Source organism: Staurois parvus, unplaced genomic scaffold (assembly GCF_062004578.1).
Source record: "Staurois parvus isolate SC_StPar_1 unplaced genomic scaffold, SC_StPar_1.0 ptg002073l, whole genome shotgun sequence".
Classification (NCBI taxonomy): Eukaryota; Metazoa; Chordata; class Amphibia; order Anura; family Ranidae; genus Staurois; species Staurois parvus.
In genome coordinates, this window is record NW_028319869.1 from 511,683 (window position 1) to 535,774 (window position 24,092).

Here is a 24,092-nt window from a genome sequence, read left to right on the forward strand (position 1 = left end):
TTGGCGAATTTACTAAAGGAGTTGAGAACTTTCTAGCACAGAGTAGAATGAGTAGACTAGCTCCTGCAGAACTGTAGCAAGGAGAATACCAATTTAATTGTTTGTCACTGGAACATCTATCCCCACTGGAAGGTTTACCCTTGTGACAACTCTAAAGTTTGGGATTTCCCTTCACCTTGGGCTGATTTACTAAAGGTTTTGAGAACCTTCTACCAAAGAGAATCAGTAGATCAACCCCTAAGTAAGGATCATACCATTTTGGTGGTGTAGGTGGATGGGTGGTTTGTAAGTGGAATATCTGTCCCCATTAGAAGGTTAACCCTTGTGACAACTATAAAGTTTTGGATTTCCCCTCTCTTACGTGGGCTGATTTACTGAGGGTCATACCATTTTGGTGGTGGTCTATTAATTATGTCACAGTAAGTGCCTCTTTCCAATATTGTGAAAAATGGTTCTGAATGAAGAGTAGAATTTGTGTGTTCTAAAAGGTTTACCTTTGTGACAACTCTAAAGTTCCAGATTTACCCTCAATTACTGAGGATGATTAACTAAAAGAAATGATAATCTTCTGCCAGAGAGTAGAATGAGTAGACCAGTCCCCATAGAATTAAAGCAAGGAGCATACCATTTTAGTTTGTCACTGGAACATCTATTACTACTCACAAGCGTAAACCTACTAGAAGGTTTACGCTTGTGACAACTCTAAAGTTTGGGATTTCTCTTCACCTAATTGGGCTGGTTTACTAAAGGTTTTGAGAACCTTCTACCAAAGAGAATTAGTAGACAAACCCCTGAGGGACTTTAAGTAAGGGTCATACCATTTTGGTGGTGGGGGTGGGTAGGTGGTTTGTCACTGAAATTTCTGTCCCCATTAGAAGGTTTACCTTTGTGACAACTCTGAAGTTCCAGATTTCCCCTCACCTACTTGGGCTGATTTACTAAGGGTCATACCATTTTGGTGGTGGTGGGGTCTACTAATTATTTCACAGTAAGTGCCTCTTTCCAATAATGTGAAAAATGGTTCCGAATGAAGAGTAGAATTTTTGTATTCTAAGAGGTTTACCTTTGTGACAACTCTAAAGTTCCAGATTTTTCCTCACTTACTGAGGACGATTAACAAAAAAGAATTGTGAATCTTCTGCCAGAGAGTAGAATGAGTAGACCAGTCCCCATAGAATTAAAGCAAGGAGCATACAATTTTAGTTGTTTGTCACCGGAACATCTATCCCCACTGGAAGGTTTACGCTTGTGACAACTCTAAAGTTTGGGATTTCCCTTCACCTACTTGGGCTGATTTACTAAAGGTTTTGAGAACCTTCTACCAAAGAGAATCAGTAGACCAACCCCTGAGGGACTTAAAGTAAGGGTCATACTATTTTGGTGGTGGAGGTGGGTGGGTGGTTTGTCAGTGGAACATCTGTGCCCATTTGAAGGTTTACCCTTGTGACAACTCTAAAGTTCTAGATTTCCCCTCACTTACTGAGGATGATTATCTAAAAGAATTGAGAATCTGCCAGAGAGTAGAATGAGTGGACTAGTACCCACAGAATTGAAACAAGGAGCATACCATTTTAGTTGTTTGTCACCGGAACATCTATCGCCACTGAAAGCTTTACCCTTGTGACAACTCTAAAGTTACGGATTTCCCCTCACCGACTTGGGCTGATTTACTAAGGGTCATATCATTTTGGTGGTGGTGGGGTCTAATAATTATTTCACAGTAAGTGCCTCTTTCCAATATTGTAAAAAATGGTTCTGAATGAAGAGTTGAATGTGTGTGTTCTAAAAGGTTTACTCTTGTGACAACTCTAAAGTTTGGGATTTCCCCTCACCTACTTGGGCTGCTTTACTAAAGGTTTTGAGAACCTTCTACCAAAGAGAATCAGTAGACCAACCCCTGAGGGACTTAAAGTAAGGGTCATACCATTTTGGTGGTGGAGGTGGGTGGGTGGTTTGTCAGTGAAATATCTGTCCCCATTAGAAGGTTTACCCTTGTGACAACTCTAACGTTTCGGATTTCCCCTCACCTACTTGGGCTGATTTACTAAGGGTCATACCACTTTGGTGGTGGTGGCGGTGATGAAGAGTAGAACTTTTGTTTTCTAAAAGTTTTATGTAATGGCCGTCGTCATTTTTTAAGCCAGTAATTGTCATGTGTTGCGGCTGATTTCTGCTGCTTACCAGCTCTGAGGATCTCGTTCTACTTTTGTGATCGCTCATATAAAGGCAGACAAGGACTTCTGCCACAGCTCCTACTCGGCTGGACACGTTCCCTACCGTCGCCTATTTGGCAGAAAGAACACAGAGGAACAGAGGAAGAGATAACAGACTTAATAGATTGTTGCAGCAAGAAAAGAAATGTCTCAGATTAGTTATAGAATATTAACATAGAAGCTACAGAAGGTTAATGAAAGCCAAGCTATCTCTGAAAACAGCACAAAAAAGGAGACGTCTGTGGCAACCGGGTCATCAAGAGACCAACTGAAGCTGTTTCAAGATAAAATTCAGCTGGAAGGAAAGATAATTCTGAAAATAAAGTCATATAAAGATGAATGAATGTTTCTAATTAGCCCCAAAATGTTACATTGTATTCTCACAGCAAAACCTTTATTTTAGGCTGGATGTTAACCCCTAGACGCCGAGCGCACCCAAATAGGTGGTCTCTCGGCATCTGGGCCTTGGCCGCATATGTGCGTATCATTTGAAAATACATGTGCTGAGAGCGTGTGCCCTGCATATTTGTCCGTGTCTCACGGAAAGGTCCCGATCTCCCCTTGCGATTGGGACCTTTTCCGATCATGTGACTGCCGTGACAGCGAATCACGGCGGTCACATGACCCTAAAACCCTGCCCCGCCTCCTAGCTTCTGAAACTCTTAAAGGGCCGGGAGGTGACCGCGCAAAGGGGTTAATAAAGGTGACTCTGTAATAACAGAGAGAGCACTAGATAGTCGTTCTAAGAGTCCATAATCTTTTATTGTTGATAAATTTGAGACAAGAGGAAGATAAAAAAAAAAACAATGCGTTTCGAGGACCAACCAACCCCCCTTCATCAAGGCTTGAATGAGAAATGACAAATCTTCCTGTAGGACATTTTGTACTATGTCAGGGAGGGGGCATTAGTAGCCACAGTGGATGTACGTTTAACATGCTTGGTTTGAACAGGAATCCCCATGATGACATGTTCCTGTCCATAAATGGTCAATGATGTCATCCAGGAGACCCCACCCCTTTGATTATATCAGCTGTCATTCATGGGACCTGTCATTCAGAGGGAGTGAAGTGACTGGACAAGATGTGTCGGGGCATTTTTTTTTTCTTCTGGGTGTGTCGGTGGCTTCATACATTGTGATTGATGTGGTCTACATTGCTAGGCGATTGATGATGATGCACATTGTGGGACATTTTTTTTTGTTTTGTTTTTTTAAGAATGTCCTTTTTCAAAACTGTGTTTTTTTGTGGGAGGAGGATTAGTTCTAGGAGGGGGGATTTGGGGCGATTTGTGCTGGGAGGGGGAATTTGTGCTAGGAGGTGAAAATGGGAGGAAGATTAGTGCCAGGAGGGGGTTATTTGGAGAATTTGTGCTAGGAGGGGAAATTAGGGGGATTATTAGTGCCAGAAGGGGGGGATTTGTGCTGGGAGGTGGGAATTTGTGCTGGGAGGAGGGAAATTGTGCTAGGAGAGGAGATTGGGGGGAGGATTAGTGCCAGGAAGGGGATTTTGGGGGGATTTGTGCTGGGAGGAGGGAATTTGTGCTAGGATGGGAAATTGGGGGGATTAGTGCCAGGAGGGGGAATTTGTGCTAGGAGAGGAAATTGGGGGGAGAATTAGTTCCAGTGGGGGGAAGTTTTGTGCTGGGATGAAGGAATTTGTGCTAGCAGAGGAAATTGGGGGGATAATTAGTGCCAGGAGGGGGGATTTGGGTGGATTTGTGCTGGGAGGGGGGGAGGGTTAGTGCCGGGGGGGGGGGATTTGTGCTGGGAGTGAGGAATTTGTGCTAGGAGAGGAAATTGGGGGGAGAATTAGTGCCACGAGGGGGGATTTGTGTTGGGAGGGGGGGATTTGTGCTAGGAGGGGAAATTGGGGGGAGGATTAGTGCCAGGAGGGGGATTTTGGGGGGATTTGTGCTAGGAGGGGAAATTGGGGAGAGGATGAGTGCCAGGAGGGGGATTTTGGAGGGATTTGTGCTGGGAGGGGGGAATTTGTGCTAGGAGGGGTAGTTGGGGGGAGGATTAGTGCCAGGAGGGGGGTTTTGGGGGGATTTGCGCTGGGAGTGAAGAATTTGTGCTAGGAAGGGAAATTGGGGAGAGGATTAGTGCCGGGGGGGTTGGGGGATTTGATACTCTGATGCAAGCAGCGAGAGGAGTTATGCAATTATTAAAATGCCTTGATGGGTGGATGTCAGTCTGGAGGAGTGGGCGTTCCTAGGCAGGCTCTATTTGCATAGTAACACCCACATGTTGAGCCTCCATGATGAAAAGAACTGAAATCGAATAACTGAAAAAGGCGGGACACAGAGACAGCCAGGCTGGGGAGGAAAGGGCTATAGATTACGCTGGATGTCCTCCAGCCAGGAAATGGGGCGGAGCTCTGTGTGACTTGCTGCAGCTTCTAATGCACACTATGAGAAGCTCAAAGTGTGCGGTGACATCAGAGGAAGTCATTTCAGTCCAGGAGCTGGTAGCCCTGTGCAAGACTGAAGGGGAGGAGCCGGTACCCCTGTGCAAGGCTGGAGGGGAGGAGCTGGTACCCTGTGCAAGGCTGGAGGGGAGGTCAGATCTAATACACCCCTCCCACAGCCCAGCTTTCTCTCCTTGTGCATGGTGACTGGTCTTGTCTCCGCCCCCTCCTGAATTTTCTACATGCTGCCTATAGTGGGAGGGGCCTGCAGGGTCCCTCCCACAGCCCTGCTCTCACTCCTTGTGCAGGGTGACTAGTCTTTTCTCTGCCCCCTCCTGTAGTTTCCTGCAGGCAGCCTGTAGAGGGTGGGGCCTGCTGGGCCCCTCCCACAGCCCTGCTCTCTCCTTGTGCAGGTGACTGGTCTTGTCTCCGCCCCTCCTGTAGTTTTCTACAGGCTGCCTATAGTGGGTGGGGCCTGTTGGGTCCCTCCCACACCTCTGCTCTCTCTCCTTGTGCCTGGTAACTGGTCTTGTCTCCGCCCCCTCCTATATTTTCTACAGGCTGCCTATAGTGGGTGGGGCCTGCTGGCTCCTCTCTGCACAAGCTATGAACAGCACGGCGATGATGTCACAGCTACTTTTACAAACTAATATCTGGGTTTGCAATGGCATTTGAGTGGATTTATGGAGGTTTATGTGGCCAGAGTTCATCTTTAATACAGGATTGAAGGGGTGTAGCGGAATTCTCTTTATTTTCGGAGATCACACTGGAAAGTCGACGTCTTTTTATAGGACTGTCCTGTTGGTGGAACATCCGCGCTCCCCGCATTGATGGCACGCCGTTATATAAAGTGTTTTCTTTTCCCATCCAGCCCTCGGCACAGCGCTGTCTGGTCATACGGCCTGGCTGAGCATCAAAGGCCCCCCCCAGGGGCACCCCCTGTGCCTGGAGGGAGCGCCCCCCCCCCCCCCCCGCCCCGCCTCTCACATCAGATCGGCTTGTTTTTCTTTTTTTTTTTACATTTAAAGGGCGACTCTCAGCCATGGAAGTGAAGAGACTCGCCGTCCCCGCTAGAAACATTGTCCAGGTTGAAGGCTCGCTTCACACCTACGCGGTTTCCTGTTGCGTTTTGCAGAAACGCACAGCAGTCCATTTAACATGATTTCCTATGGGACGCGTTCACATCTCCGCGTTTTCACCCCGCTGCGTTTTTGGGAAAGGGTCAGTGACTTTATTAAAACGCAAAAAAATTTTTTGCTTCTATAGACTTCAATGGAGATGCTGCAGAAAAGCATGCAGTGCGTTTTTGATGCATTTTGACGCTTTTCGAGTTTTAAACTGCCCAGCAGTTGGAAAAAAACCTAAAAATGCGTCAAAAACGCATGTGCAACAACGCAAAACGCACCGCAAAAAGCACTGCAGAAATGGATCAAACTGCATAGGTGTGACCTGGCCTGAGTATTTTGATACATTTTTGTTACATTTCTATCGATTTTTCAGAAAGTTGCATCAAAGAGAAGCTGTATGTTTTCAATGGACCCATTTAAGGGCTTGTTCACACTGATCCTGGTTGATGCCTGAACAAAGATGGTGCCGTCCTCCTGCAAAGACAGGCAGATGAAGGCATTGTCAGGGGGTGCGGGGGGGGGGGGGAGAATGCGGGGAACGTAGTTCCGGCATCTCTAGCACTGAATGCGGTAATGGCAAAGGGGGCTGGGGAGTGCTGGAGGGTCTACTGATGTTGATTTCTGGTGATCTATTGTAGCTGGGGTGTAGTGCTAATGGGGGGGGTTGTCTGTTGTTGTTGAGGGATCTATTGTTGCTAGTGGGGGATAAATTGTTGATCTTGGGTTCCTATATTGATGGAAGGATCTACTGTTGGGGGGGGGGTCTATTAATGCTGGCGTGTGGGGTATCTATTGTTCTGGGGTTCTTATATTGTTGGAAGGATCTACTGTTGAGGGGGGGGTCTATGTATGCTGGCTGGTGGGGTATCTATTGTTGTTCTGGGGTTCTTATATTGTTGGAAGGATCTACTGTTGGGGGGATCTATGATGCTGGCTGCTGGGATATCTATTGTTGTCCTTGAGTGCTTATATTGTTGGGGAATCTACTGTTGAGGGGGGTCTATTAATGCTGGCTGCTGGGGTATCTATTGTTGCTCTGGAGTTCTTATGTTGTCAGGGGATCTACTGTTGGGGGGTCTATTGATGGTGGTTTCTGGGCTGCTGTTGCTCTGGGGTTCTTATATTGTTGGGGAGATCTATTGTTGAGGGGGGTCTATTGATGCTGGCTGCTGGGGGATCTATTGCTGCCCGCAGGGGTCTATTGTTGCTAAGACATATCTATTGTTTTTTGGAGAGAGTTTTTTGTTGCTGGAAAGGACAGTGCTCAGAGGCAGGTCAGGGGTGGAGCCAAGGGACAGTTCTCAGAGGTAGGTCAGAGGCGGAGACAAGGGACAGTTCTCAGAGGTAGGTCAGGGGCGGAGACAATGGACGGTGCTCAGAGGTAGGTCAGTGGGGAGACAAGGGACGGTTCTCAGAGGTAGGTCAGAGGCGGAGACAAGGGACGGTTCTCAGAGGTAGGTCAGAGGCGGAGACAAGGGACGGTTCTCAGAGGTAGGTCAGAGGTGGAGACAAGGGATGGTGTTCAGAGGTAACTCAGGGGTGGAGACAAGGGACAGTGCTCGGAGGTAGGTCAGGGGCGGAGACAAGGGACAGTGCTAAGAGGTAGGTCAGGAGTGGAGACAAGGGACAGTGCTCGGAAGTACGTCAGGGTTCTCAGAGGTAGGTCAGAGGCGGAGACAAGGGACAGTGCTCAGGGGTAGGTCAGGGGTGGAGACAAGGGACAGTGCTCAGAGGTAGGTCAGAGGCGGAGACAAGGAACAGTGCTCAGAGGTAGGTCAGAGGCGGAGACAAGGAACAGTGCTCAGAGGTAGGTCAGAGGCGGAGACAAGGAACAGTGCTCAGAGGTAGGTCAGAGGCGGAGACAAGGAACAGTGCTCAGAGGTAGGTCAGAGGCGGAGACAAGGAATAGTGCTCAGAGGTAGGTCAGAGGCGGAGACAAGGGACAGTGCTCAGAGGTAGGTCAGGGGCGAAGACAAGGGATGGTGTTCAGAGGTAACTCAGGGGTGGAGACAAGGGATGGTGCTCAGGGGTAGGTCAGGGGCGGAGACAAGGGACAGTGCTCAGAGGTAGGTCACAGGCGGAGACAAGGGACGGTGCTCACAGATAGGTCAGGGGTGGAGACAAAGGGTGACTCAGGTGAGATTGCAATACCTGCACCCATTTTTTGAGAAAAAAAGTCCCTGATTGCACGGATTCATTACTGGGCGTGAAGAAATAAATCCTAGGCGGGTTTTTATAGGCAATGTCCGGGTGCAGAGAGGAGGAACTGATAGAAAGTGATTGAAGTTTCTAAATGTCCTCAGTGAGAGATTTCCATATCTGATTGGTTCAGGAAGTGCAGCAGCCAGTTGGAGGAAGGTCACGTTTCCTGATTCAACAGTCAGATATCTACCAGTCTATGTAAACTGTACAGAGAACCCGCGATGATATCGACTCAGCAACATTCTACTGCACTCTATACAACATACAGAAATACTAAGAATAAATCTAACACTAAATATAAATAAAAATACATATAACACGTAATATAATTATAAATAAAAATAAATAAAATATACATCTATATATACACATCGAAATAAATATATATAAAATATACATCTAAATAAATATATATATATATATAAATAAACATCAAAATAAATATATATATAAAAATATACATCTAAATTTATTTATTTATTTTATCGAGTTTATATAGCGCCAAAGGGTTTGCTCAGCGCTGTACAATAGAGGGGGGGACAATACATGAAACAGTACAGTAACAACAAACAGCACACGAGGGGTTAGAGGGCCCTACTCTTTCGAGCTTACAATCTAGGAGGGAGGGGGTAGAGGTACAGGAGGAAATGGCTGTGGGGGATGGAGTGGTAGGAGGAGGGAAGGGCAGCGGCTGTTAGGTGAGGGTGGGGTAGGCTTCCCTGAAGAGATGGGTTTTCAGGGAGCGCCTGAAGGTGAGGAGGGAAGGTGACAGTCTGATGGATTGGGGTAGTGAGTTCCAGAGGATGGGGGAGGACCTGGAGAAGTCTTGCAGTCGTGCGTGGGAGGAGGAGACCAGGGAGCAAGATAGAAGGAGGTCCTGTGAGGAGCGAAGGGTACGGGTAGGGTGGTACCGGGGAATCAGGTTGGTGAGGTAGTCAGGGGCAGTGTTGTGAATGGCCTTATAGGTCAGAGTGAGCAGTTTGAATTTAATGCGTTGGGCAATGGGGAGCCAGTGGAGGGATTGGCAGAGGGGGGTGGGAGAGGTGGAGCGGTTGGTGAGGTGGATGAGTCTGGCCGCTGAGTTCAGGATGGTCTGAAGCGGGGATAGCCTGCGCTGGGGTAGGCCGTTGAGGAGGGAGTTGCAGTAGTCAAGGCGTGAGATAATCAGGGAGTGTACGAGTAGTTTAGTGGTGTCTGGGGTAAGGAAGGAGCGTATCTTGGCAATGTTCCGGAGGTGGAGTCTGCATGTGTTTGTAAGTGATTTGACATGAGGTTGAAAGGAGAGGTTTGAGTCCAGAATGACGCCAAGGACTTTGGCTTGCGGGGCGGGATTGATGGTGGTGTTGTTGGTAGTGATGGAAAGGATGGGGGGGGGGGCGCGGGAAGGGGGAAAGACGAGGAGTTCGGTTTTGGAGAGGTTGAGCTTGAGGAAATGGAGCGACATCCAGTCAGAGATGTCGTTTAGGAGGTGAGTGATGCGGGCGGAGAATGTGGGGGTGAGGTGAGGGGTATAGAGGTAGATTTGAGTATCATCAGCGTAGAGGTGGTAATTGAAGCCGTGGGAGTGTATGAGTTTGCCAAGGGAGGAGGTGTAGATGGAGAAGAGAAGGGGTCCAAGGACAGAGCCCTGGGGGACCCCAACAGAGAGGGGGAGGGAAGGGGAGGTGGCACCGTTGTAGGAAACGCTGAAGGAGCGTTGGGATAGATAGGACGAGAACCAAGAGAGAGCGGTGTCTCTAAATAAAATTAAAAAATTAAATAAATATAAATATATATAAAAAATTTACATCTAAATAAATATACATGGAAACAAATATATATAAAAATATACATCTAAATATATATAACAATATACATCTAAATATATATAAAAATATACATCAAAATATATATAAAAATATACATCAAAATAAATATATATAAAAATATACATCAAAATAAATATATATAAAAATATACATCAAAATAAATATAAATGTATATAAAAAATATACATTTAAATAAATATAAATATATATAAAAAATACACATTTAAATAAATATAAATATATATAAAAAATACACATTGAAATAAATATATATAAAAAATATACATCTAAATAAATATATATAAAAAATATACATTGAAATAAATATATATAAAAATATACATCAAAATAAAAATATACATCTAAGGCCTCATGCACACTGAGGAGCTCAAAAAAAGTTTTTTGAGCTATAGGAGTTTTCACAATCAAACACACAGTAAAAAGCCACGTTTTTGCATGTGCTTTCCCTCATCTGGCATCTCATGCATTTTATTGGCCAAAATCCTGCATTAATATACGCTAATACGTGGGGGAGTTCACTTTTTAGCGGGTTTTTTTTTATGCCCAAAACCTCCTTTTCTTCCGGAAACAAAAATGGAATGGATGAAAAACAGATGTAAACATTTTTGCAGCTGTTTTTGCATTGGTAAAGGATGTAAAAAAACAGATGTAAACTGATGAAAAATGGATGTGAACTGATCTGTTTTTTCTTTGAAAAAACGTGACTGAGCTGATGAAAAAAACGGAACGCCCGCGTGAAAGGACCCATAGTTTGCATGGACACACACAGGCTAACACTGAGGGGAGTTTACGGGCTCAGAAAAATAAAAGCTCAAAACAGTTTAAACGGCTGAAGGAGCAGCTTCTTAGAGCTGCAGTGTGCTTGAAGAGTAACACTAAATATAAATATCTAACACTTAAGTATAACTAACTCTAAAATATAAATAAAAAAACAATAAACAGAATTATAAATAAAAGTCTAACACTAAATATAACTAAATCTAGCACTACATCTAAAAAAATAAATAAATAAAAATATAAATCTAACACTAAATATAAATACAAATAAATATAAAAAGTAACAAATAAAAATATAAATCTAACACTTAAGTATAACGCTAACACTAAATATAAATAAAAAAAACAATAAATAGAATTATAAATAAAATAAAAAAAGTCTAACACTAAATATAACGAAATCTAGCACTACATCTAAAAAACCCAAAAAAATGTAATAATAAATAAAAATATAAATCTAACACTAAAAATAAATATAAATAAAAAAAACATATAATTATAAATAAAAAAAATATATATAAATATATATAAAAATATATATTTAACACTAAATATAAATAAAAATAAATATAACAAGTAATATAATTATAAATAAAATATAAATCTAACACTAAATATTATTTTAAAAAATAAATATAATGGTAAATAAAATATAAATAAACTAAATCTAACACTAAATATAAATCTAACACAAAATATAACTACATAAAACACAAAATGTAAAGATAAATAAATCTAACACTAAATATAATTAAATATAACCAGTAAGGGGCAGGGGTAAGGCCAATAAAAACGTAAGAGAAAATTAAGAAAGATTTGAAGCTTATGAGAAGCGAACATATTTGAGCTTTAGAGGAGCAAACATTCCGACCCACAACTGTCTGATGGTCTGTAAAATGTTGGGAGGGAGCAGGAAGGGTTAGATGTTCTCACGGCTGGTGTCACACAGTCCAGAAGAGCCAGGCTGTGTTAGACGTGCAGATCTGGCCATGCACATTAGACGAAGCTACACATATATTCATGACATCATAATCAGTGGGGTACCTGGCCCGGGTCGGGGAAAAACAACTTGCGCCTAATTGGAGCCTCCTCATTGGCTGCTCTCTGCATTGAAGAGAACTTCAGTCAAAAAAAAACAAAAAAACCTTTACAGCAGGATATACTATCTGTAGAATGTTACTATTCTGTATCTGTTCTCAAAGTGTTCCCTGAGCTATGTAACCATTGTACCCTGAAGAGTGCGACACCTTACCCTGCCTTTATTTCCATGGGGTCACCAATATGCCTCGCCCACCTACACAAGCCTGGATTCTGTGTATTGCCCGAACCATTCGCCGTCTTTCTCCAGTGCCTGAAATCCAACTGTCTGAGGTCATTAAGCTTTACTCTATGACCTCAGATAACCCAAGATCTATCTATCTATCCATATCTCTCCATCCATCTATCCATCCATCCATCTCTATCTCTCTCTCTATCTATCTATCAATCAATCAATCTCTCTATCTATCTCTCTATCTATATCTCTCCATATCTATCTATCAATCAATCAATATCTCTATCTATATCTCTCTGTCTGTCTATCTATATCTATCAATCAATCAATATCTCTATCTATATCTCTCTGTCTGTCTCTCTGTCTGTCTATCTATATCTATCAATCAATCAATATCTCTATCTATATCTCTCTGTCTGTCTCTCTGTCTGTCTATCTATATCTATCAATCAATCAATATCTCTATCTATATCTCTCTGTCTGTCTATCTATATCTATCAATCAATCAATCAATCAATATCTCTATCTATATCTCTCTGTCTGTCTATCTATATCTATCAATCAATCCATATCCATCCATCCATATCCATCCATATCCATCCATCCATATATCCATCCATCCATATATCCATCCATCCATCTATCCATATCTATCTATCTATCCATCTATCCTTTGATATTTTCTCTTTTTATCTCTCTGCTGATATATGTCTCCTGGGTTTTCAAGACAGATGAACAGATACATACAGACAGACATGCAGACAGATAAACAACTGCCAAAGGGTATTTGTGTTCTTCTGAATACAATGTGGAATTTGTGTGAAGATATTTCCCTTACATAACAAACACATATTTTCTCTGGGAGAATCTTCCTCCACTGATGTCTTTAGGTAAGGAGCAGCACAAGGCAACTCCAAAGGGCTTTAATTATTGCCAGTAAAATAGAAAAATATAACTATAAAAAAAGGTAAAATAATTTATTTAAAGCCTTACTCCAAAAACATTTTAAATGGAAAGAATTGGGAAGAGTTACATTTTTTATCAGTGTTTTTTGTTTTCTATGACCCCACTGGAGAGATTTTACATCCCTGTGACGCCATTATATTGGGGGAGCATCTGGGAGAGGAAGACAAAAGTGGAAACATTGTCAGAAGTTCAAACCTTTCCCTGAAAGCTCCTGGAATGAACATTTCACCCATAAATGGGCTTAATTGTAGAGGAGGACTTATATTGCATGTCCGGAATAGTACATTTTCATTTGCATTGGGGTTTATAGAGCACCACTGTCTTCTTTTTTTTGTGTTTATAGGAACGAATTTTAATTACCAAGGTGGACAGTAACACCCAAAAGTGCAAGGTGGATGAGAACACCCAAAACTACATGGTAGGTAGGAACTCCCAAAATTGCAAGGTAGGTTAGAACACCCCAAACTACAAGCTGGACAGTTATACCCAAAACTATAAGATGGAAAGGAACACTCAAAACTACAAGGTTGGTGAGAACACCCAAAACCACAAGGTGGGCAGGAACACCAGAAACTAAAAGGTGGGTGAGAACGCCCAAAACTACAAAGTGGGTAAGAACACCTAAAATTACAAGGTGGTTAGAAACTCTAAAAACTACCAGGTGGATGAGAACACCCAAAAAGTACAAGATGGGTAGGGACACCCAAAAATAAAATTTGGATGGGTGCACCCAAGGGCAGGAGCACCTAAACTACAAGGTGGCCAGGAACACCCTAAACTATAGGGTAGGCAGGAACATCCAAAACTACAAGGTGGGTGAGAACACTCAAACTACAATGTGGGTAGGAACTCCCAAAACTAGATGATAGGCAAAAACACCTAAAACTACCAGGTGGATGAGAACACCCAAAAGTACAAGAGGGGCAGGAACATCCAAAAATAAAAGTTGGATGGATGCACCCAAGGGCAGGAGCACCCTAATCTACAAGGTGGGCAGGAACACCCTAAATTATAGGGTAAGCAGGAACACACAAAACTACAAGGTGGGTGAAAACACTCGAAACTACAAGGTTGGTAGGAACTCCAAAAACTAGACGATGGGCAGGAACACCTAAAACTATCAGGCGGGTGAGAACACCTAAAACTACAAGGTGGGTAGAAACTCCCAAAACTACCAGGTGGATGAGAACACCCAAAAGTACAAGATGGGCAGGAGCACCGAAAAATATTAGTTGGATGAGTGCACCTAAGCGTAGGAGCACCCTAAACCACAAGGTGGGCAGGAACACCCTAAACTATAGGGTAGGCAGGAACACCCAAAACTATGGTGTGGGTGAAAACACTTGAAACTACAATGTGGGTAAGAACACCCAAAACTTGACAGTGGGCAGGAACACCTAAAACTACAAGGTGGGTGAGAACACCCAAAACTACAAGGTGGGTGAGAACACCCAAAACTAAAAGGTGAGTAGGAATTTCCAAAATTACATAGTGGGTAGGCACTCCCAGAAATATAAGGTGTACAGGAACACCAAAAATTGCACAGTGGGTGAGAACACATAAAACTACATCGTAGGAAGGAGCACCCAGAACTACAAGGTAGGTGAGAACTCCCCAAACTACAGGCTGGACAATTATACTCAAAACTACAAGGTGGAAAGTAACACCAAAAACTATATGGTAGGTAGGAACATTCAAAACTACAAGGTGGGTGAGAACACCCAAAACTACAAGATGGGTAGGAACTCTCAAAACTAGACGATGGGCAGGAACACCTAAGACTACATGGTGGGTGAGAACATCCAAAACTACGAGGTGGGTAGGAACTTCCAAAATTACACAGTGGGTAGGATCTCCCAAAAATATAAGGGGCAGGTACACCAAAAACTGCACAGTGGGTGAGAACACTTAAAACTACATGGTAGGAAGGAGCACCCAAAACTACAAGGTGGGTGAGAACTCCCCAAACTACAGGCTGGACAATTATACTCAAAACTACAAGGTGGAAAGTAACACCAAAAACAACATGGTAGGTAGGAACATTCAAAACTACAAGGTGGGTAAGAATACCCAAAACTAAAAGGTGGGAGAGAACACCCAAAACTACAAGATGGGTAAGAACACCTAAAACTACAAGATGGTTAGAAACTCCCAAAACTGTTATGATGGGCAGAAACACCCAAAACTAGAAGGTGGGTGAAAACATCCAAGACTACAAGTTGGATGGGAACACCCAAGGGAAGAAACACCCTAAACTACAAGGTGGACAGGTACACCCAAAACTACAAGGTAGAAAAGGCACACCAAAAATTACAAGGTGGGTGAGAACACTCAAAACTACAGGATGGGCAGGAACACCTAAGACTACATGGTGGGTGAGAACATCCAAAACTATGAGGTGTGTAGGAACTTCCAAAATTACACAGTGGGTAGTATCTCCCAAAAATATAAGGGGGGTAGGTACACCAAAAACTGCGCAGTGGGTGAGAACACTTGAAATGACATGGTAGGAAGGAACACCCAAAACTACAAGGTGGGTGAGAACTCCCCAAACACAGGCTGGACAGTTATACTCAAAACTACAAGGTAGAAAGTAACACCAAAAAATACATGGTAGGTAGGAACACTCAAAACTACAAGGTGGGTGAGGACACCCAAAACTACAAGATGGGTAAGAACACCTAAAACTACTAGGTGGGTAGAAACTCCCAAAACTGTCATGATGAGCAGAAACAGCCAAAACTAGAAGGTGGATGAGAACATCCAAGACTACAAGTTGGATGGGAACACCCAAGGGCAGAAACACCCTAAAAACTACAAGGTAGAAATGAACACCAAAAATTACAAGGTGGGTGAGAACACTCAAAACTACAAGGTGGGTAGGAACTCTCAAAACTAGATGATGGGCAGAAACACCCAAGACTACATGGTGGGTGAGAACATCCAAAACTTCGAGGTAGGAACTTCCAAAATTACATAGTGGGTAGGATCTCCCAAAAATATAAGGGGGGTAGGTACACCAAAAACTGCGTAGTGGGTGAGAACACTTGAAATGACATGGTAGGAAGGAGCACCCAAAACTACAAGGTGGGTGAGAACTCCCCAAACACAGGCTGGACAGTTATACTCAAAACTACAAGGTAGAAAGTAACACCAAAAACTACATAGTAGGTAGGAACACTCAAAACTACAAGGTGGGTGAGGACACCCAAAACTAAAAGGTGGGGAGAACACCCAAAACTACAAGATGGGTAAGAACACCTAAAACTACAAGGTGGGCAAAACACCTAAAACCACTAGGTGGGTATAAACTCCCAAAACTGTCATGATGGGCAGAAGGTGGGTGAGAACATCCAAGACTACAAGGTAGAAAGGAACACCAAAAACTACAAGGTGGGTGAGAACTCTCAAAACTAGACGATGGGCAGGAACACCTAAGACTACATGGTGGGTGAGAACATCCAAAACTACGAGGTGGGTAGGAACTTCCAAAATTACACAGTGGGTAGGATCTCCCAAAAATATAAGGGGGGCAGGTACACCAAAAACTGCACAGTGGGTGAGAACACTTAAAACTACATGGTAGTAGGAGTACCCAAAACTACAAGGTAGGCGAGAACTCCCCAAACTACATGCTGGACAGTTATACTCAAAACTACAAGGTGGAAAGTAACACCAAAAACTACATGGTAGGTAGGAATACCCAAAACTACATGGTAGGTAGGAACACCCAAAACTAAAAGGTGGACAGGTATACCCAAAACTATAAATTGGATGGATACACCCAAGGGCAGGAACACCCAACACTACAAGGTGAATAGGAACATGAATAGGCATGAAAACATTGTCTACGTTTCTGAACCGACGGTGGGAACTCATCAGACCCCACACCTCTGTACATCACATTTAGGTGGAATTACCCTTTAAAATATTTCCTTACTTTTTTCACCTAAAAGGTAAGTAGCATTTATTTGACCAGAAATTATGTCTATGTTTGAAAGGAACACCCTGGGTGTTGGTAATGCAGATTTTGTTTTTCTGTTCGCCCATTCATGAGGTTATCAACCAAAAATGGTCACTCCGTGCAGAACCAGAACTGGACTTACATGCTGCAGTTGCTTCTTAGACTGAGCGTCGCAGTGGGTGGAGACAGCGGAAGATGGAGATGAAGGAGAAGATGAAGCAGGAGAGTCATAGAAAGGGATCGGAGAGGAGAGAGGGGGTAACTCAGGAGAGAGGAGACTATTCTGTGGAGGGCAGAGGAAACAGAGGAGAATTATATCCAATGATACAAAAAAGAAACAGTAACAAAACCAAAATTAAAGCAGAGATGACAGGAGCATGAATATAACAAGGGGTGTAAAGCGGGGCAAATCTGAGATGACAAATATCTGCCAGCATGGGTGGAAAATTTGGAGGTCTCATATATGTAAATGAAGAATATCTCAAACTGAAATATCAGGTTTTTTTAATTTTGCCTGCCTGTAGCCAAAAACTTTTTTTCCTTTTAAATAAAGTAGGGAACGGTAAAAGCTCCTGTGATTTTTTTTGTCTATGTCCCATTGGGGAGATTTTCCTTAAATTCCTTTCTTGGAGACACGAAGGTCGTCAGAAGGTTGTCATTGGAACTGGTGCCCCCATTGGAAGATTTCTCCTTGCCTCCTGTTCCAATGACAACTGTAATAATTTCAGATTTCTTGTTACATTCCGTCTCCAGACAGTGGTCACCAGTAGTCATGTCCCCAAAGAGACATAGACGAAAAATTCAGGGCAATGAATTGCTGGGCCAATGAACTGCATTTTGGAGGTTGCCCACTAGCTGACATACACAAAGGGGCGAGAATGCTTGTGACCAGGGTCGGGGCAAGGGGTGGGCGGGGTATCATGTGAGGTGGGGAGGGGGCACGATGAGGAGATTGGAGGGAGGGGATTTGTGTTGGGAGGGGGAATGAGCTTTGTGTGTGTGTGTGTTTGGGGGGGGGGGGGATCAGAGGGTAGGAAGTTTTCTAGAAGGGGACATTTGGAGAGGTGTGCTAGGAATGGGGATTTGGAGGGATTTGTGTTTGGAGGGGGGGGGGAAGAGGATTTGTGCAAGGGGGAGGGGGGATTTGTGGGTTTTGAGCTAGAAAAGGTGATATGGTGTGTGTGTATCTGTGGGGGCATGAATGAGGGGTATTTGTGCTAGAAGGAGAAATCTGGGAGGGGATGTGCTAGTTGAGGGGGACTGGGGAGGGGAATTTGAGGCAGGAGGGGGGATTTGGATGGTGTGTGTGTGCTAGAAGGGATGTTTTAGGAGTATTTGTGCTAGGAGGAGAAAACGGGGGGGGGGGGGGGGGCTTGTGTTAGTAATAGTCCTAGTATGGGGGCTTGAGGGAGGGGAATTTGTGTGTGGATGGGGGATTTGGAGTGGGGGGGGGGTTGTGCTAGAAGGAATGTTTGAGGGATAGTTGTGTTAGGAGGGGAAATTGGAGTATGCTAGTATGGGGGCTTGGGGGTGGGGAATTTTTGAGAAGGGGAGCTTGGAGGGGGGAGATTTGTGCTAGTATGAGGGCTTGGGGGTGGGGAATTTGTGGGGAGGGGAACCTGGGGGGGATATTTGTGCTAGTATGAGGGCTTGGGGTAGGGAATTTGTGGGGAGGGGAACTTGGGGGGGAGATTTGTGTTAGTATGAGGCTTGGGGGTGGCGAATTTGTGAAGAGGGGGGATTTGGAGTGGGGGGTGCTCAGAGGTGATATTTGAGAGGTAAAAGATTTGTGGTAGAAGAGGGAATTTGTTTTTTTTTTGGGAGGGGGGGAGGATTTGTGCTGGGAGCATATTGAAAGAGAGAGGATTTCTGTAGAGGGGTGGATTTGTACTGGGAGGAGGGGGGGATTTATGCTTAGGGGTAAGTATGCAGATTAGTGCTCGACTTTTTTTGGGGGGAGAGGGGTACTCCCCACATGAACAGCAAATCCCCCCGAAAAAAAAAAAAAAAAAACTCGCTGGGGTCCAAACCCTTCCTCACTCCATACAAATTTTAAAAAACGTTTTGACTTCAGGTAAACTTTAAGTAATGTAATATTGCACACCGGCATGCTGCATTACCTCTTTAGACTGAGCGCTGTAGGGGGCGGAGTCAGTGGCAGTTGAAGGAGGAGTAGAGAGGTCAGGAACTCGGAGATCAAAGAAAGGAATTTTAGAGGAGAAGTGAGGTAAGCGAGGAGCGGACAGCTTATCCTGTGCAGAGCAGAAGCGACACAACAAAACATCAACACAACAGGATTATAAATGATTACAAATTTAAGATGTAAATTATTCTGCTAATAATTTGCCTTCCCTGGTCCCCCCCCCCATCAATGTTTGTTTTCATGACATATTGACATATTTTATTTTATACCCATTGATATCATCACTGGATCTCTGTGCATCTCAATGCAATGCAGGTACATTATGGCTGGTTATGGCTATTCTAATCTGTGTTATTTTATTCTATTGCCTTCTTTCTAGCCTTTTAATTTCTATTTTATTCTGTGTTTTTCGTATTCTATTCTGTTTTATATTTTATTCCATTCTATTCTTTTATTTTCTATTTTATTCTATTCTGTTTTATTTTATTCTATTCCATTCTGTTCTTTTCTGTTCTATTTTATTCTATTTTTTTTTATATTCTATTTGATTTTATTCTATTCCATTACATTCTATTCTTTTACTTTCTATTTTATTTTATTCTATTCCATTCTATTCTTTTATTTTCTATTTTATTTTATTTATTTTCTATTTATTTTCTATTCTATTTTATTTTATTCTAGTCCATTCTATTCTTTTATTTTCTATTTTATTCTATGTTTTTCCAATCTATTCTATAAGTGTCCGGTCACACCGGTGCAATTTGAAATTGAATGGAAATTGCACTTGAAATCGCATCTAATGAATGTCAGTGTCTTAACACGTGCGATTTGCTGCAGGGCGATTTCTAAAGTTACTTTTTTTGCGGTTTTATTGCAATTTCACATACATAGAATATAATGGAAATTGAACTGCAAATTGCAAGAATTTGTTGAAAATCTTCACAAGCAGCAATAAAGTCTTTAGAAATTGCCCTGAAATTGCACACAAATTGTGCAATTTTAAATCGCAGCTCTGTGACTGGTAACTAAAGCAGCCTAAGTAGGAATCATCCCCTTCCTTCACTTGTATATCTTACTGTATTTATTGCAACATCTTTCCATTTTGAATTCTAATTCATTTTCGAGTTCAAATTAATTAATTTTCGAATTTTGATCATTTGTTTACATTTATTTCCTGTTAATTGAAATTTGTTACTATTGTTGCTCAGAAATTTGGATACATTCGAATCTCCAAATAATAAAAATTTAGTCTGAATTTCGATTCCTAATGAAACAAATCGCACGTCTAATATCCAAACCTGTGGCTAACCCGACCAATGATTCTGGTCATACCTGACCTTCTGGTAATCAGGTAATTGTCTTGTCTATATAGTATATATCACACTGATGGCGGCATGCAGAACACTCCAGAATACTCACCTGCGGGATGTCCGAGGGGCCGAACATGGAGGCCAAGTGGGCCGCCTTCTCCCTAATGTTCTTTTTATGGAAATCTCTGATGGCTAAAGCTTGAGCCCTTTTCTGCCGGAGGAGGATGGAGAGAGGGAAAAAAAGAAGAGAGAAAAATGAAACCAGAAAAGACAGACGATGGCGCAGAACCGATGCAAAAGAAATACGCTGCCCTTGCGGATAGCGATGACCCAGTGGAAAGCAAAGCTGAACACTCGTCTTTTTTTTTTTTTATATAAACCTGTCTGATCTGCGGAGAATTGAGCCACTCAGGAGCCACCGTGATCGATGGACTGCACAATTCTCCGCAGATCGGCTGCGAATGTTCAACCAATGGCCAGGTTTGAGAATCGATTCGCTCATATCGAGTTGAAATTAATCAGTTATGTAAATTTTTTTCTTAATACAGATAATGATTTTTTTTTTCGCTCATCTCGAGTTGAAATGAATCAGTTTTGTCAATTTTTTTTAATACAGATAACAATGTTTTTCTTTTGCACCAGTTTTCAGGAAAAGAAGTGAAGATTTGGGACATGCAGAGTGCAGATCACCCAACGTAGTGCCACTACGGTCTTATTTACTAAAGCCACGCTGCCAGCCAGGGGGGAGCAGTGATCACTGGGGAATAAATATCGATCCCTGGGACAAACTTACTAATCCGTTCAAGTGACAGTCCACCCAAAAGTGATATTTTAAAGTGGTTGTAAACCTCAGACATAAAATATGAACAAAGCATATCCCTCTGTGGTGTGCACTTGTCTCAGTCCAGAGCACTAAGTGTCATTTCTGTCTGCTGCCTCCTTCTTCTGCTATCAGCATGAGTCACTTCTGACATGATTTCCTGACACCAAGAGCAAAAAGGTGACGGGGAGGGAGCTCCGGCACACAGCCTGTGGTTGACAGCCTCAGATCTGCTCCTGTGTGCTGTGTAAAAGGGAAGGGGGTGTCCATTCCCTACAATCAGCTCTCCCTAAACTCTGCAGTGTCATTTCAGCTCTCTGCCCCCTTTTTTTTGACAGCTTTGACAAGATTTATTTCTGGACTTTAAATGGTGGTAGATAAACAGGTACAACTTATGAAGGAGAATTTGTTCCATCTCTGGGCATCACCTGAGGCCAGTCACTTCACTGGGTATCTGGAAGGGTTTACAACCACTTTGATTATAAAATTTTCACACGCTTACCCTTGTGGTCCTTGTAACAGAAGGACTAACATGCAAGCCTGATATCTGACAACCTAATGCAGGCCATAGACGGGTCATTTATCGGCCGAAAAACAGAAAATCGGTCGTTCTATTGCCACCAATGCTTACGAGAAATGGCCGTTTTTCATAGATTTTCCAGCATGACCAATAAAAGAAACGAGAAGGAACTGCGAAAATCGGCCGACGACGTTGCCCCACTAATGGTGCGAATATCGGCTGATTATTCTTTCGGACGAAAATTTGGCCGATAAACGACCCGTCTATGACCTGCATAAGGCTGCATTCACACCTGTGTGTTTCCTAAGCGTGCGACAAAACACGCAAGAATGTTGCTTTTGCTCCGTGTTTCTGAAAAGCACTGCAAACGCACTGCAATCATGGGCCACACTTTCAGTGCCATCAATCGTTAATAGTACCCCGAGCACAGGTAGCAGACGCACGTTTTACCGCACATTTGTTGCGCACTAAAAATGCCCGATGCTCCGTGAAAGTTTCCTGAGCCACTTTGGGGCATTTGTTGCACATAGGGCAACCCATTCAAGATTCACGGTAATGCGTGAAAAACACGAAAAAAAAAGCACACGGGAATGCACAGGTGTGAATAAGGCCTCAATAAGGGGTCGATTTATAACAAAAATCGCATAGCCATTGGTTCAGTGACTCCGGATTTACATTCGTTCTGTGCAAATACAGCATCAACACGCTATTTTCTGAACGAATGTTCTTTATTAGTGGCGGCAGATACTGCATTATGGCCACTAGATGGAGTTGATGAGCAAAGGAAATACAGTGAAGGAAATAAGTATTTGATCCCCGGGTGATTTTGAATGTTTGCCCACTCACAAAGAAATGATCGGTCTAAAAACCGAATGTTCTGTGTATTGTAACACAGAGACAGAATAGCAACAAAACTTTCAAAAGAAATGCATGTCTAACAAATGATGACTGATCTGCATGTTCATGAGGGAAATAAGGATTTGATCCCCTTCACAAAACATGACTTAGTACTTGGTGGCAAATCCCTTGTTGGCAATCACAAAGGTCAGACATTTCCTGGAGTTGGCCCCCAGGTTCGCACACATCTCAGGAGGGATTTTGGCCCACTCCTCTTGGCAGATCCTCTCCAAGTCATTAAGTTTTGGTGGCTGATATTTGGCAACTCGAATTTTCAGCTCCCTCCACATATTGTCAATCGGATGAAGGTCTGGAGACTGGCTAGGCCACTCCAGGACCTTAATTTGCTTCTTCTTGAGCTACTCCTTTGTTGCCTTGGCCGTGTGTTTTGGGTCATTGTCATGCTGGAACACCCATCCATGACCCATTTGCAATGCCCTGGCTGAGGGAAGAAGGTTCTCACCCAAGATTTGAGGGTACATTGCCCCATCCATCGTCCCTTTGATGCAGTGCAGTTGTCCTGTCCCTTTAGCAGAAACCCCCCCCCAAAGCAGAATGTTTCCACCACCATGTTTCACAGTTGGGATGGTGTTCTTGGGGTCACAGGCAGCATTCCTCCTCCTCCAAACACGGCGAGTTGAGTTGATGCCAAAGAGTTCGATTTTGGTCTCATCTGACCACAACACTTCCCACCAGTCCTCCTCTGCATCATTCAGATGTTCAGTGGCAGACTTCAGACGGGCTGGACATGTGCTTTCCTGAGCAGAGGGACCTTGCGGGCACTGCAGGATTTCCAATTGTTTTCTTGGTGACTGTGGTCCCAGCTGCCTGGAGATCATTGACAAGATCCTCACGTGTAGTTCTGGGATGATTCCTCACTGTTCTCATGATCATTGACACTCCACGAGTTGAGATCTTGCATGGTGCACCAGACCTAGGGAGACTGACACTTGTTTTGTGTTTCTTCCATTTGTGAATGATTGCACCAACTGTTGTCACCTTCTCACCAAGCTGCTTGGCCATAGTTTGGTAGCCCAGTCCAGCCTTGTGTAGGTCTACAATCTTGTCCCTGACATCCTTGGACAGCTCTTTGGTCTTTGCCATGGTGGAGAGTTTGGAATCTGATGGTTTGATTGCTCCTGTGGACAGGTGTCTTTTATACAGGTAACACAATGAGATTAGCAGCACTCCCCTTAAGTGACTGCTTCTAATCCCAGCTTGTTACCTGTATGAAAGACACCTAGTAGCCAGAAATCCTGCTGAATGATAGGGGATCAAATCCTTATTTCCCTCATGAACATGCAGATCCGTCATCATTTGTTAGACGCATTTCTGCTGAATTTGTTGTTGTATTCTGTCTCTCAGTGTTACAATACACCGAACATTTGATTTTTAGACCGATCATTTCTTTGTGAGGGGCGAACATTTAAAATCAGCAGGGGAGCAAATACGCATTTCCTTCACTGTACATACGTGTTACGTAAACCTAACCAATGGAATTGGCCAATAAATATATAAACAATTTTTACTAATTCCTTCTAGCGTTCTCTAGAATTGTTACATTGTATCTTTTACAAAGAAGTATTTCCTATGCTCCTCAGCTCCATCTAGGGGTCCAGATGTGGTAGTTCCACTACTACTACCA

General features: G+C 43.2%; 1 protein-coding gene across 2 annotated transcripts in view; it reads right to left on the minus strand.

Annotated features, from left to right (window-relative positions):
- The window catches only part of LOC149432866 (F-actin-monooxygenase mical2-like), a 252,130-nt gene that overhangs the window by 130,013 nt on the left and 98,025 nt on the right, over nt 1–24,092 (minus strand). The window contains exons 18-22 of one of the 2 annotated variants that reach the window (XM_089664855.1): nt 20,320–20,421; nt 18,878–19,009; nt 16,900–17,040; nt 11,599–11,658; nt 2,182–2,283 (exon numbers count right to left, since the gene is read on the minus strand). The exons of the other annotated variant lie outside the window; for it this stretch is intronic. Of the exons in view, the coding sequence (XP_089520981.1) occupies nt 2,182–2,283; nt 11,599–11,658; nt 16,900–17,040; nt 18,878–19,009; nt 20,320–20,421 (537 nt within the window). The remainder of the gene's footprint in view (nt 1–2,181; nt 2,284–11,598; nt 11,659–16,899; nt 17,041–18,877; nt 19,010–20,319; nt 20,422–24,092) is intronic. 2 annotated transcript variants of the gene reach the window in all.